We start from the raw sequence: 14,684 nt of genomic DNA, 5'->3' as shown, positions 1-14,684 counted from the left end.
AAGAGACGAGCTGCCAAAATCATGCAGAGTTCTTGGCTAGGGCGCTAATGTAATGATATATTCTCACAGGGCAATATCAAAGGAACATTCTAACTCTAGAATCGCATCTAATCTGTTTAGTGACCACTGCCATTTCGGTAGCTGGGCTCATATTTAAGACAACTCATATGTAAATGTCCTACACTGATTTCATTTAATTAAAAAAAAAAACATTCTATGAACAAAGATTATAGAACTAACTGCACCTTCAGATATTAAATGCCCCAATTCTGCAATTCTGTTGTTTTTGCATAACTGCAGTGAGAATTTGTCATCTCCAATGAAAATATGTATCTTTTTATGTGTTAATAAACCGAAGTTCGGAAGTCAACTTGATTAAAAATATAAAAGTTTGAACTGTGAGTTACATGGCATTTGATAAAATAAAGTCTCATTTACCTTTTTATTTATTCAATGACATAATAACTTTCATATTTGGCAAGTAAATAGTCAAAAATATTTTCAAACACCATAACATGCTACATCATAGGAGCATGGTAAAACTAACTGAATATGCCTTTACCAAATTTCCTGCTTGATTACAAGTTTTTCCCATTAAAAGAGGGAAAAATGCATCAGGTTATGAATTTAAACATTTTTACTGTTAAACATGAATGCACTGTTAAATAAAAACACACAAACATGCACACACACATGCGGTTGCACTACCTTTAGAGCTGGAGAAAATGATGTAGCTGTTAAAACATAATAAAGAAAAGCAGTCATGGCAACAATCATTCTCCCCATCCACTTTGTTAAATTATAAGATAGTTTCCAGGCACTTTTGTTTCAGTCCAGTTTTCAACTAGGAAATTAATGTTTACAGTAATTACGATAGCACAAGAAAGCATTAGCAATAAAGCATGATAGGGATATAGCAATGTACTAAATGTTTTCAAACATTTTACTAACATGTTAATTCATGCTCACAATGAGCTAAAACATAGGTAACGTAATAAGCAACTTGATAAAACAAGCTAATATATGCTAGCCACAGCTAAAAGCATTAGTAATGCTTTGTTAAAATATGCTATCTACGTTATACATGCTAGCAATATATTAGTAGCATGTCCATTTATTCAACACGTTAGGATAGTTTTAAATCATGAAATGTCCTAACAACATGCTTATTCCACTAGCAATGTGCTAAAACATGCTATGTTAAATATGCTTAAAAATATGGCATTTCTTTATTTTCTTTCTTTTTTTCATTCCCTCCTTCCTTCCTTCCTTCCTTCATTCATTCATTTATTCATATCAACAAACCTTACTTACAAGACACAAGTGTATTGTTGTGTTCTTTTCCAGAGAGTATCCCAGCATGTGTTGACAGAGAGTCAAAGAGTTTTCCTTTCATCACTGTAGAATAAGCCATTTAAAGCTCTTTAATTGAGCGACTGTAACACTGCACCAGAGAATATGAAATCAAGGCCAAGATCACGGTACATAGTCACGACTCACACACTCACTGTACTATACAGGACAAAATGCCAACAACACTGTCAACAATGGCAAAGTAAATAAATAAAAAGCAACATTTCAAGACACTTTCGCACTATGTCAGACATGTTTCCCCCCCAGTGTTTCCTTTCCAGATTCTAAGTCTTTTAATAGGGTTTGTTTTGTATTCAAATCACATGCATTGTGGAAAGAGATTTAAAGTGAACATAAAAAAACAAAGTGACATGGTTTCCCCAATCTAATAGAGATGACACAGTCAGGACCAGCATTCCTAGGTCATTCTAGGGAATAATGCTTCGCCACAGGCGCCAGAGCTGATTGAGGCTTGTGTCTAGATTGAAAATAGAGCATTGCTCTTGTTGTTGGGGTCTCCCAGCCCCAGGGGATCACTCCACTCTAGGACTTTTTGTTACCCCAGAGCATGTAGATGGATCAACACGCTATGCACAGAATGGCATCTCAGCTGATCTCTTGGAAACAGAACAACACGCTTAGTAGCATCAAAGTATGTTGAGGTAGAGCTGATGTCTAAATGCAGACTGGATCTTTGGTGGCATATATGGTGCATAAATTACTCTTATTATTTTTATTGTGCCATACCTCCATTTATTTTAATCAGCTTTATTCACATATAGTCAAATTTTGGAAATTCTCGCCTTTAAATAAGACAAAAATATATTCTACAAAAGTTTTATAACAATAGAGAATAGTCTTTCAAAATGACAATCACCACCTGGCCCAACTGCTTTAAGCTTTAAGTGACCCCAATTTGACCATTTGACCCCTATAAATCTGCTTGTAGTTGCTAACCCTAACCATTGCCCAACACAGATGACAGCACTGACCCGCATCTGCTCACTGACCCAGCCAGCAGCATTGAGTCAAACATGCATTTTCAACTGCTCTTGTGTCTATCTTTATATCCACATGAAGCTTAGATAAACAAAGACACCATAGAAAGAGGCTTATGTAGAATATTAATCAATAAACTGAATGTCAAATGAAAGTAGCTAACTGAAAATATTGTGTTTCAATTGTAAGGTGCTTGATAATTGCAAGATAGTGTCAAAAAAGATAGATGGACTAAAAATGCTCATTGATTTGACCTTAATTAGTTGTATCTGTACACTTGCATTACATCGATCTGTTACTTTCCTCCCTATTAATTATTGTTTGTTGTCTATTTTTAGCTTGGATACAAGCAGACAATATCAGAACTACAGAAAGCAAAGGAGTGTTTATTCAATAAGACATTTACTGGCCTTCCATGTCCTGGATTTCTTAACAACAGAGCCATGGAGGGAGATGATTCACAGACCAAGGAGCTTGACGTGGGTCGGCTTGCATTTTTCGGCCACCTTGAGCAAGTAGAAAAAATGCGGTGCTACTGGGAGCTCAAACATGTCCAACGAAAGACTCTTGAGCAGGTAATTTATCCACAGAAATGTTTGATACACGTTCATCCTCTTTGCCTTTTGGGAGGTGAGTTAGTATAAAAACTGATGTTTTTGGTGTGTGTAAATTACTGAGTTAGTTTGGAGAGGAAAAAAAGGAAATTAATAACACCTAAAGGTGCTACATGTATGCTTTTTGACTCTTCTAAAGCATAAAAACACCATAATATATTTGTAGATATGATATATTTCAAGTGGGCATTCTTGTTTATCTGAAAAACAATGCTTAAATCAGATATTCTGCTTTGAAAATGTCTGTTACGTAGCAGAACGGCTTTCTTTGTTTTGGTTCTTTTAACCGGTTCAGTGCCAGTGTAGCCAATTATATCTCAGCACCCCGGGTTACTTTGATGGAAAATTGCGCATTTGATTCATTTAGTCATGAAGGCTCTCAAAGCATGTGTCTGTGACCGAAATACGATCTCCGGTGGACAGTAGCAGACTCCGAAAGGCACGCAGATTCAGAGGTTATTAATTAGCAAATAATATAAATATTACAAACTTAAACATTGTAACCCTGTGTCCTAACAATGCGCTACATGACGAGATTTGCAATAATAAGCAAATTGGCTGTTTGCACAGATGAAACATGACAGAAATTTAAAAACAGCCATTCAAAAGCACAGAATAGCGCACTTACTGCACTCCAATGAAATGGTAAGAAGCCATTTCTAATATATCAATTCGAGGTGCTGGTTAGGACCAAAGCTCCTTGTAAAATGAAGAATATTCCTTCTATTGCGTGTTGTTACTTTTATAACAAAAAAAATGAACAAAAATAACTACAAGGTTAAATACACTGGCAACTGTGCTGCTAGGGATTCTGGACGCAGAGGCTTGGAGGGGTCCACAGTGAAGTCTCTGGGAACTCTGGAATATGATTTTTTTACCAAGACTTCACTGAATGTGGTCTCCTACAAGCCTTTGAGTCCTATGCACTCTGTCCCTTTTTCCCTAGACTCCCACACACATGGGATTAATAAACAGAACAGATGTAACTTTATAAGAACACAAACTAGCAATTAAAATTCAAATAGGTAAATGGGGAAAAAACTAAACCCAAACAGAACAGCACTGCTACAGTAACTCCCCCTCATGGAATGCAGACAAATCTTTGGTGAGGAAGTAAAGACTTGTAGAACTTGTAAGTAGGGCATGACTTCAACCAAAGAGTGGCAGACAGATGGGAGCCTCATGGAGAAAACAATGGAGAGAAAAAACAGAGAGGAGATGGAGGAAGAAACCAGTAAGAGACGCAGAAGACATCAGGGTGAAAATCAAGAGCGGAACCAATGGAGGGAGGAACCAGGGCAGTGCCAGAAACCTGACTGACTGAAGTGGAGCTGAGAACCAAAGATGTACACCATCACCACTGCTCTACACAGCCACAGCGAAGTCAGTGGCTTGTTGGACCAAGGTGGAGCTGAAGTGAGACAGCACATTGATGAAGCCAAAGAGATGGCATGGCCCAAAGCTGAAAAGGTTGAGAGTTAAGGAACATCTGGAAGCCTCTGGCAGAGGATGGAGAAGAAAGATCAGTGGAGCTGAAGGTCCAAGCTCTGTCCTGGAGGGCCACTCTCCACCAGAGTTTAGCTCCAACTTGCTAAACACACCAACCTGGAAGCTGCTAGTATGACTAGTAAGATCTTAATTAGCTGGCTCGGGTGTGTGTTTAATTGGAATTGGAGCAAAACTTCTCAGGACAGTGGCCCTTCAGGATTGAGTTTAGACACTCCTGGTTTTGATAAACAAACCCAAAAGCAGTATAAGGCAAAAATGGATCAACTGCAAGAAACCACACCTACACCATTGAGGAGACCAGGAAATCCAAATTTCTTTGAATAAAAGCTTCTGGAGTTAAATAAATGAACAAACCACAGCAATATCAACAGCAAACAATAAACAGAAAATACTCAATGCTTAAATACAGGGGCAAACTCAACTGAGTCAATATGGCAGATAGAGACAATTGAAAACAATATGACATTTAGAACTTAGAAAGCGAGAACATTTCTGACTGACCATGTGACACGGAAGACTGGAGTGGCGGCTGACGGCTAAAAAATTCAGCTTTGGGATCATAAAATGTATTCAAATAGAAAATATTTAACAAAATTATATTTCTATTAAATTAAAACAGTTTATAAGAGTTTTTTTTTTTTTTACAAAGATGACAAAATCAGCAACCTGCCAGGCTGCCACTGCCTAAGCCGATTTGTGTATTATCTATGCCAGTTGTGTTGAACTGTTTTAAATGAGCCTATAGAGGGAGCTGTATTACTATGGATCAAACACATGACAACTTTCACATTTCCCGTTTGGTTCTGCAAATTTGTATTAATGTCAGTAGTATTTGTCAGTACACCACAAAAAAAATAATTTGAACATTGTTAGTTCAGTTTTAGCCTTTACTAAAAAAACTCAACTAAAACCTTTAGCATTTTTTTCACTTTCAATTTGTGTTCATATTCTGAAGTAAAAACACAGTGTAGACCAGCATACAAATACATGCGCACACCCACAAACGTTTATTAACTCGACAATAAAAAGGAGGCAGGTCTGTGAACTATAAAATTGCTTTTGAAAATGTGTATGTTTATTGGTCGTCCAGAAGAGGGCGACAGATCGTGTGAATTTAATTTTAGCCTACTACAGTGCATGCTGACTCACTAGGGCTTTCGCTCTTTTTATATTTATAATAGCCTATAAGCCTATCAGTTTTAAAGTTTGACACTTATGCTTATCATGTGGCTTTTAGATGAATAAATGTAACTATACGTTATCTGTACGTTTAGTTCAGCTTAGTTTAAAAGACCCAACTGTATCATAACAAACAATATTTTTTCAGCACGTTTTCTTAATTTTTATTAGCTTATTTTTATTATTGGATTCAATACCAAATCTTGTTTTTAAATGACTGTACATTTGACATTATAGTGACACTAGTTATGACCTGTAGGTAGCAAAGCAAAGTCAGAAACTTCAGAGTTGCAGTCTATTTAAATCAGATCGCTACTGTTACAGTTTACACCGCCAGCGTGTCTCTTATCGCTTTGTGCATGCGATCACACACAGCACGGTGTTTTTGATAGCTGTGACTGTGTGTCTGAATGTCAGCGCGCACGTGCGCATATCTCTAGTCCGATTATAGTAGTCACACATGTGGAGAATCCATGACAAGTTGCCATTTCTCTGTTGAAAGCGTCCCGGAGTATCGGTGTACCTGAGATACGCTGAGTACTATGGCGGGCGGAATGGGTCAATAACTTGACGCTGCAACGTTCACTCGTCTCACTGAACGTGACGTCTGCGTCTGCCGAACGTGACGTCTTCGTCTGCCGAACGTGACGTCTACGTGTGCCGAACGTGTCGTCTGCGTCTGCCCCATCTGTTCCGCTGCTTTAACGTGACGTCTGCGTCACGTCTGCGTCTGCTTCAAGGGTTTGCAGCAGATTGCTCTCATTTCTGCTTTATTATACCTATTCATTCTTTATCAGTGTTTTCACTTATCCACAGTTATGTTTCATTTGCAATTAAGTGCTTTTTACCTTTCTTATTTATAGTTTTTTATTTCAAATGGTAAATATTTATACAAATGATTTAAACATTTTGGTATGCCATATATGGTTATTCCTATATTGCTTCTTTTATTGTGGTTACAGCTGATTGGTGTGTGTCTACAGTTTGCAGCAGCTGTGTGTGCACACCTGATGGCTGTGTTTGACCTATAGTTCATGTGTGTGCTCATATGAAAGCCTTTGCTTTGAAATTTCAAGGAATTTCCATTATGAAAAATGTCTGTGTCAAAAGCATCCAAGTGTGTTTAGTGATTTGCAAATGACTGTGTGTAATGTTTTGCTAACAGTATGAAGCTATGTGCCTACAGTTGTGCAGATCTAGCCTTGTGTTTTGCTCCATGATTGTACGGTTTTGCTAATTGTAGGAAAAGTTTGATTTTAGTGTGTTAGCAATCATGAAAAACTGTAACTGGGTATTAGGTATAAACTAGGCTATTATATTTATCTACAATACATTTGTTAACAGTAGTATAGCTGTAAATATTAGTCTTCAATAAATATGTTTAACAGGAGTTATAAATAAATAATCTTCAATAAATATGGACGGCAATGTTGCAGTATGGAAGAGGAAGCACGGAAGGGAGGAAGATTGGTAAACAGGAGACAGGGCATGGGATTTTTTTTATATATTGAAATGTACACATCACCAGAAAGCTGAATAAAACACTTTACATTTGTTGTATGGTTTTTATTAGGATAGGGCAATATTTAGCTTTCTGTCTATCACTGTTTGGTGAATACAGTATGTTCATGTACTTTATAGCAATATCTCTGAAACAAATCAAACCCAGATTATATCAGTATTAGTCAGGTAGAAATTATACGAGTGTTTAAGATTGAGATCAGCAGTGTGTAAATGAAGCAAACGGATTCATCTTGAATGAGGCGTGTGTGTTCTGTACGGTGTTAAAATTGTGTTTTGTTACAGTGTTGTAAAGTTTTGGATGAAGTGTTTCATTTTGCAAAAGGTCTGATGTGTTCTGCTGTTTGTGTGTGTGTGGAAATTGTGTGTAGTGTTTTGACAAAATGAGCCTTCATTTCAAAATTGTGCTTGAGCAATCAAAAAAAAAAAAAAAAAACTGTAAATGAACATTGACTCACTTACAGTTTTTTTACACACAATTACTTGTACTTCAGACACAATGACTACAACATGTGACTGATGTACTAACCCCCTGAACCAATGCAGCTAAACTACAAGCACAATTCCTGCTTTACACTCAAACTGCAGGTTTAAAACACACTTTTTTTTCAAAACAACACACAATTCTATGCATTTGGCACAAATTTCATGCAGAAAATCTCTTGTTTTTACAAGGAACACACTGTCATTCACAATTGTAAAGTCAGTTGTCCTACTTTGTATACTAACTCATGACATGAGTAAACACCTGTCACACAGAATTGCAATTTAGAAATCAGAGCTCATCTGGTTCATAACTGGTTCACTGTCCACCCATGTTTTTAGTTGTTTATCTCCTTCCATATTCTCCATTCCTTAATCCTATTAAAGATTTTTTTTCTGCTTGGGGATGGAAAGTGTATGCCGAAATATACAAGTAATTGTGTGTAAACAATTAGGAAAAACTGTAATAGTGACATTCTGCCACCTACTGGCGATTTTAGTTTTTAGTTTAGATGTAACATTTAAAGCAAATTTTAATTTTTTTAAATTATTTCAAATAACATTAGGCTATTCAACGTTTTAAGATTAAACATCACTGTTTTGGTTATTATTATGAATGGTTCAGGGTTTGGGTAATATTAGGAAATAATATGACAATTTAAAATAACGCTTTTCTATTTTAATATACTTATTTATTTATAAGATGCAAAGTAAATTTTTTTGACACTATTATGTCGCATGATTTTTCAGTGTATTGTCAAAGTTGTGCTGTTAAATGTTTTTCTATGATATTTTTACAGGATTGATTGATTGAATCCTGGCAAATTATTATTCAAAATATAAATACTATCAATGTAACATTATTGCTGAATAAAAATATTAATTTTCTTTCAAAAAAGAAAGGAAACAAATGAAAAATAAATTATGTTATGTTTTTTTTTATTTGTCAAAGAATCATAATATTGTTTTAAATGTAAAATAAAGAAGAAAGGTGCTTTAAAAACAACACAATAATGGTTAATGTAATTTTCTATTTTTCTAATATTTTACAGCAAAAGTATCAGATCTAACAGTCGATAGTGGTCGATGAGTTGGTCATCACTGATATGCTGTAGGCTACATTAAACATGTAAAAAATTAAAACACAATAAGACTCAAATGTAAAACAAATTAAAAAAGGATTTTACAAAACTAAACAACATGAATATATTAATAAACAACCTAAACTTTACCTCCGGAGACATTTGTTATTTTTGTTATACATTTTTTATACGTTTTAATGCTACCTTGAAAACAAATATCATTATATATTAACATATTTATATATAATTTGCACATAATTATTGTATATTGTATAAGTTAGCCGGCAAAAAGCAGACAGACGCACTAAAAACTGCTCAAATATATATATTTTAAAAAAAAGGTAGACGCAGACGTCATGTAACAAGTCAGACGTTGATGTCACGTCCATTGAGAGGAATGTATGAAGGGCAAGAAATTGTGCACTGCCTCACACACTGCACTGAGCCGTGTGAGCAGCGTGTTATGATACGTGTTAGCAAAAAAATAAATAAATAACTTCACTGCTACACGTGAATCACGCGTAACGTCTGGCTTGACACTTCACTGCCACACGTGATTTACGTGACGTCTACGTGACGTCAACGTGACGTCTACGTCACGTCTGCGTCTTAAATTGCATGGATTTAATAGCAAAAAAAAATTTTTTTAAGACGTCAGTGAGACGTTCAGTGAGACGTTCAGTGAGACGAGTGCACGTTGCAGCGTCAAGTTATTGACCCATTCCGTACGCCATAGAGTACGCGACCTGCTAGAGCAGCGTGTGCGTGGACGTGTCGTCAATCCCATTGTGTGTGTGTGTGTGTGTGTGAGTGAGCACTTTAACTGCTGTGTCTAACGTTAAAGGATACACCAAGTTCTGCTAACTGTCCTCAGCACCACCTGTCCACCTCTCGTCTCGGTGACTGACGGAACTTTTGCTCCTAATACGGAAAAATAGGCGCGTCCTTCTCGCCTCCTCTACCCGTGTCTGAGCTCTCCTGCGCCTGCCCGCCTTTCAATATCCGTCGCTCTTCTGCACGGCTGATGTCAACAACCGACCGACGTGAAGAGAAAAAAAACGAGAAGGGCAATTTCTTAACATCAGACAGCTGAAAAATAGTTTAAGGAGTTAAAGCGGATGTTGTAAGGAGGTTTGGCTGGTGTGAATGTAGCTACCATGGAGAACTTCTTGCAGGATAAGGACCTCTGGATTGTGGGAAGCGTTTGTTTGGTTGCATCCATCCTGTGGAGACGATTTTGGAATTTATTTACATACAAAAGGAAAAGAGAGAGTTCACCAGAAAGTGCATCTATTGACATTGAGGTAAAACTCATCAATATAAAATGCCTAAATATAAACACACACACATAAGGGCTGCACAATATTGGAAAAATATAGCATTGCCTTATGAATACAATTTCACCACATTAATTAATAAGCCTATCTCTATTTGGAAAGATTGTATAATGTTAGATGGATTGGAATGATTCTGCAGTGGAAGTGCATCTCCATAAAATCTAATAAACAATCTAGAAACTTTTTAGTGTTCTTCGACCCATTTTCAATGTAGTCTGTACTATTTGCTGTACATTTCTGTATTTGCATGTGTTGAATTTCAAGAAAAAGATACAATTGAAAAAGGGCTTTATCGTTTACTTAAGATTGAGGAAAAGTTGATTTTACATTTGCATATTCGTTCAGTGACAATTTGTGACATGCTCCCTTTAATATTAACCATGGTATTTTGAGTATTTGTCTGAAATCACATGTAAATATAACTTCAAATCAACATTAGCACTATTTATTAGACTGTAAACCATGTTGTGTGGGATAGTCATTGACTGAGGATATGATTTCCCAATTTAGAATTTGTAAAGAATACTTTAATAAAAATATATTAAGAAGAAAGTCCGAATGTGCGAATATAAAACCAACGTTACCTCAATGTACTTAAGTACAGTATATGAATTATAAAAATAAAAACAATTCAATAAAATTAATTGTAGTCGAAATTACAAATAGTACAATTTTATGCCTGAATGCTTTTTAAGGTCATTATACAATCATCAAGGCATCAAAAACACATGCAAGTGATGATTCAGACTCAGCATTGTGTGTATGCTCGCGATGTGACTTGCGAATGCACACATTGCAATATCGATGCTGAAACGATATATTGTGCAGCCCTACACATGCTCGGTATGTAAAGAAAGTGTAGCAAAAATTTGAATATATTTTACAAGAGTTAATTAGGCTATTATAATAGAGTGCTGCAGAAAATAATTCTGATTGTGTTATGAATGTTACGAAATTCAGCATGTTCTTGAGTTATACAGGAGTTATATCTGAGTCTTGCTGTAGGATTTTGGTTTAAATATCTGTCGCGATGGACAGAAAAAGTATTGATAGAACTGATGATGTGTTCATTTTAAAGAGTTCTCTTGCATATATGTTTAGATTTGGACTTATTTTTATAAAGCAGGTGATTTTGTTTAAGCAGGACTGTTTTAATTTTAAAGGTTATAAAGAGCATGGGTTTTCAAACTAGGGCCTTCTGTGGGTTTTTAAACTAGGGCCTTCTGTGGAGTCTCTGCAGGTTTATGGAAATGTTTGGCAAAAAATAGCATATTCAAATAAAAACAGAACAAAAATAAATGAATACAATTTTCGAGAGCAGTTAATCAAACTTTTATTTTATTAAGATAAATAAACTGAAATAAGTGACTACGGTATAAAATAAAAAAGAAAAACATTTTGGATTAAAATAATAAAAATATTGCTTTCTAAAAATAATTAATATAAAAGCATCATAAAATTAGAATAAATTACAAGTAGCTTATTTGTATGCGTTTTTAAAGTATTAATGGGCTCTTATTACTAGAAAACAGTTAATTCCTTTTATATTCAATAAGGGGGTCTCTCAAAGAAGGATGATCATATTTGGGGATCTTTGAAATGACAGCAATATGAAAATCAGAGAGACAATATAAGTGAATATAACATTTAGCGTGCATATTAGTTAAGATCTGCAGTCTTTTTTTGTCTCCCGTTGATTTTGACATGGTTGTAATTTAATTTATTTGCCATCCAACCCAACCAACAATCGAAATCACGATGGCTTACATTTATATATATTTTTGTGTTTGTGTGTATTTACATGGTAAGCGTCAAAACAACGTTTCTGATGAAATGACCAAATAGCACAACAGGGTGTAATTATTTGTTTTTATCTGTTCCACTGATCGCGTCCTTCAAATCATTTCCTTCACAGCAGACACACACACACACACACACACACACACAAACACACACACACACACACACACACACACACACACACACACACACACACACACACACACACACACACACACACACACACACACTTAAAATGGTATTTTAATGTAATGTTTACCTTGGTGAAGGAGCAGAAAATGGTGTTACTCCTAAAATAACTTGTTCGTTGGTCAGAACAGCATGTGCTAATGTGAAAATTCTGGCTTAACCCGAGTGTTCTTGTCTTCGAGGGTGATTTAGAGGTGTCTGAGGAGCTGAAGGAATTGAGTTTCACATTGACAGCTCTGTATTATGAAGGCCTGCAGACTTGTTAGTTAAGTTTCAGATATCACCATGTGACTATCTACATGTTGAGAGACATTCATGGCATTTATTGCTTATGGCTTTTTTTCTTGGTGTTTCATCAGCATGAACTGCATGCATTTGACTTCCAGCTTTCATTGACACTTTCTTAAACATTTAATTTCAGAAACCGAAACGATACATTTTATTTATATCAGGTTTTCAATGAATTTGCGTTGTGGTGATCTTAAAAACCCTGCATAGTCATTCTTTTAAGCTATAGGTAATATTATATTGATTTGGTTTTTGCTCAGAATATTGACATGCCTTTTTCTGAATCATTCAAACACTGTTATTCATATAGTTATGCCCACATTTGAAGCTCTCTCTATGAATGTTGTATTCTACTTTTGATGCAGATAAAAAGATCACTGTGCTTTCTGTCTGTTTAATAAATATGTTTTAAAAGTAATAATATTTCTGAAAACAAGACGATATGCTTTGCTTGACTAGAAAACTCTTCTTGATTTAAGAATGTTTAGATATTAGATAGACTAGAAACAAGACAAAAATCTAAGTAAGAAATGCATTTTTTTTGCTGTGTAGTCCCTAATTTATTCAGATCTCTGCAAGTAATTTGCAATGCTAAAGGTTTGTGCTATACTTAATGTTCATTATAATTGTCAACCCAAAAGACTTTTTTTATTTTTTAATTGTGGATTTACAGTATTAAGGTGTTAAGCCATGCATTTGATCTAGCAAGATTGGACACAAGATTAAGTCTAGTTGTCTATGTTGTCTGTGTTAATCATCTAGTAGGGCTGCACTGTATTGGAAAAATAACATTGCAATATATTTTTTTTTATCCTGCGATACATATTGTGATATTAATACAATTTAAGAATTTTATATTGATTGGGATAATAATAATAAACAATCTACAACCATAGATATATTCAGTGAAAGAAAAGATGTGAAATAAACAGGGTTTTGTTGTTTTTCGAGGACATTATTCAAGTAGGGCTGGGCAAAAATACATTAAAATGTATTTTAAAATAAAATACCAAATACCTTAATTTTAGGTTTATTAAAATAAACTACAAATTACAGTATTTTGAATTTAAAAAATACTACAAAATATTTTTACAATGGAGCATGACATTTCTTTGCATTCTTCCATCAGTTAGACCTATTCTGTCTACCTCTTCCCCATAAAACTGATGTAGTGAAGTAAACAATGTTTGAGAGCAAATGTGGCCAGTAAAATTGCCATCACCTTTGTACATTGATTATTCAACCTCCTAATATTTTAAAAGGGTGTTAAATAAAGGGTTAATTTAATTCTTTTGTTCACAGAATTTACAGAAACCTTTTTTGATTTTGGCTATTGAACTCTTCAATACTCAAATGTAAAAAATTTATTAGGAGTTTCTGATTATTAAATATTTGTCTTTCATATGTTGTGACATATTAGGGCGTACATCTTTTCTCTTCATTAACATTACTGTGGACCCACTGATCAACTACTGGCATTTGAAACATAATAAAGTATTGTATAGGAATCGCCACTGTAGGACTTATTTTTATGTTGTTTGTTTTAATGACAAACATTTGGCGTCAGCAATCCACCCAAAACTACTATCTAGACCAGACGTGTGAGTGACTGGATATGTAGTTCTTTTGCTGGCAGATTTGTAGTTCTCCAGCAATCTGCATAGGTTTGATTGCTGGTGACTGTGACAAAGGTATTTTGATACAAGTAATTAACAGTAAAAAAGTTGTAAAAAGTTAAAAACTGTATAATTTGTTATGCCTTAATGCTTTTAAAGCCCTTACACAGTCACAGACCTAAAAAAAACACTTGTAAAATGCTAAATTATAATTCAGACTCAACATTGCATATATTCACATTGCGATATCGATGCTGAAACAATATTGTGCAGCCCTATCATCTAGCACAAAATTTAGTTACATACGCAAATAATTTACTTACAATGTAAACCATTAGATCTTTTAAAAATGAAAGCAAATATTTAGTAAATGCTTGCAGAATTTTATAGACCCAAACTACACAGAGTTTGCATTTCATCTCAATATAATAACTGTTTTGTGTCAGAAATGCTAATAATCAGTCTTGAGGGGGTGTTAGATGCTCTGTAAGCTGTCATCATCACCTGAAGTGAGTTCATTAGAGTTTCCCTGGGACTCCCTCATGTCAGCATGTGCACAGACTCGAGCACTGCCAAACGCACTCTCACCCACACACACACACTTCGGGATCAGGATCACTGACCTTCCTGGGATTGTAGGTTTTAAGGGGCAGGGAGGGAGCAGAGGGAGGATGGAATCCATCAGGGGATGGGGGGACATTTTGTTACTTCCCA

General features: G+C 35.2%; 1 protein-coding gene and 1 long non-coding RNA gene across 14 annotated transcripts in view; one reads left to right on the top strand and one right to left on the bottom strand.

Moving 5' to 3' along the window:
- The window catches only part of mylk4b (myosin light chain kinase family, member 4b), a 57,568-nt gene that overhangs the window by 8,895 nt on the left and 33,989 nt on the right, over nt 1–14,684 (top strand). For 4 of the 10 annotated variants that reach the window (XM_073933281.1, XM_068215642.2, XM_073933287.1 and 1 more), the window contains exon 2: nt 2,691–2,927. In XM_073933281.1, the coding sequence (XP_073789382.1) occupies nt 2,796–2,927 (132 nt within the window). In that variant the 5' untranslated portion in view covers nt 2,691–2,795. Of the gene's footprint in view, nt 1–2,690; nt 2,928–9,730; nt 10,045–14,684 lie in introns of those variants that run through there. The other 6 variants (XM_073933283.1, XM_073933286.1, XM_073933282.1 and 3 more) reach the window with 2 other exon arrangements.
- The window catches only part of LOC141379245 (uncharacterized), a 53,234-nt gene continuing 39,798 nt past the window's right edge, over nt 1,249–14,684 (bottom strand). For 3 of the 4 annotated variants that reach the window (XR_012395739.1, XR_012395742.1, XR_012395741.1), the window contains 3 exons: nt 9,897–9,963; nt 9,590–9,761; nt 1,249–4,428 (listed from right to left, as the gene is read on the bottom strand). This is a non-coding gene — a long non-coding RNA (uncharacterized lncRNA). Of the gene's footprint in view, nt 4,429–9,589; nt 9,762–9,896; nt 9,964–12,136; nt 12,302–14,684 lie in introns of those variants that run through there. The other variant, XR_012395740.1, reaches the window with a different exon arrangement.

The sequence above is a fragment of the Danio rerio genome, chromosome 20 (genome assembly GCF_049306965.1).
Source record: "Danio rerio strain Tuebingen ecotype United States chromosome 20, GRCz12tu, whole genome shotgun sequence".
Lineage (NCBI taxonomy): Eukaryota > Metazoa > Chordata > Actinopteri > Cypriniformes > Danionidae > Danio > Danio rerio.
This window is presented reverse-complemented; position numbering and strand designations above follow the sequence as displayed.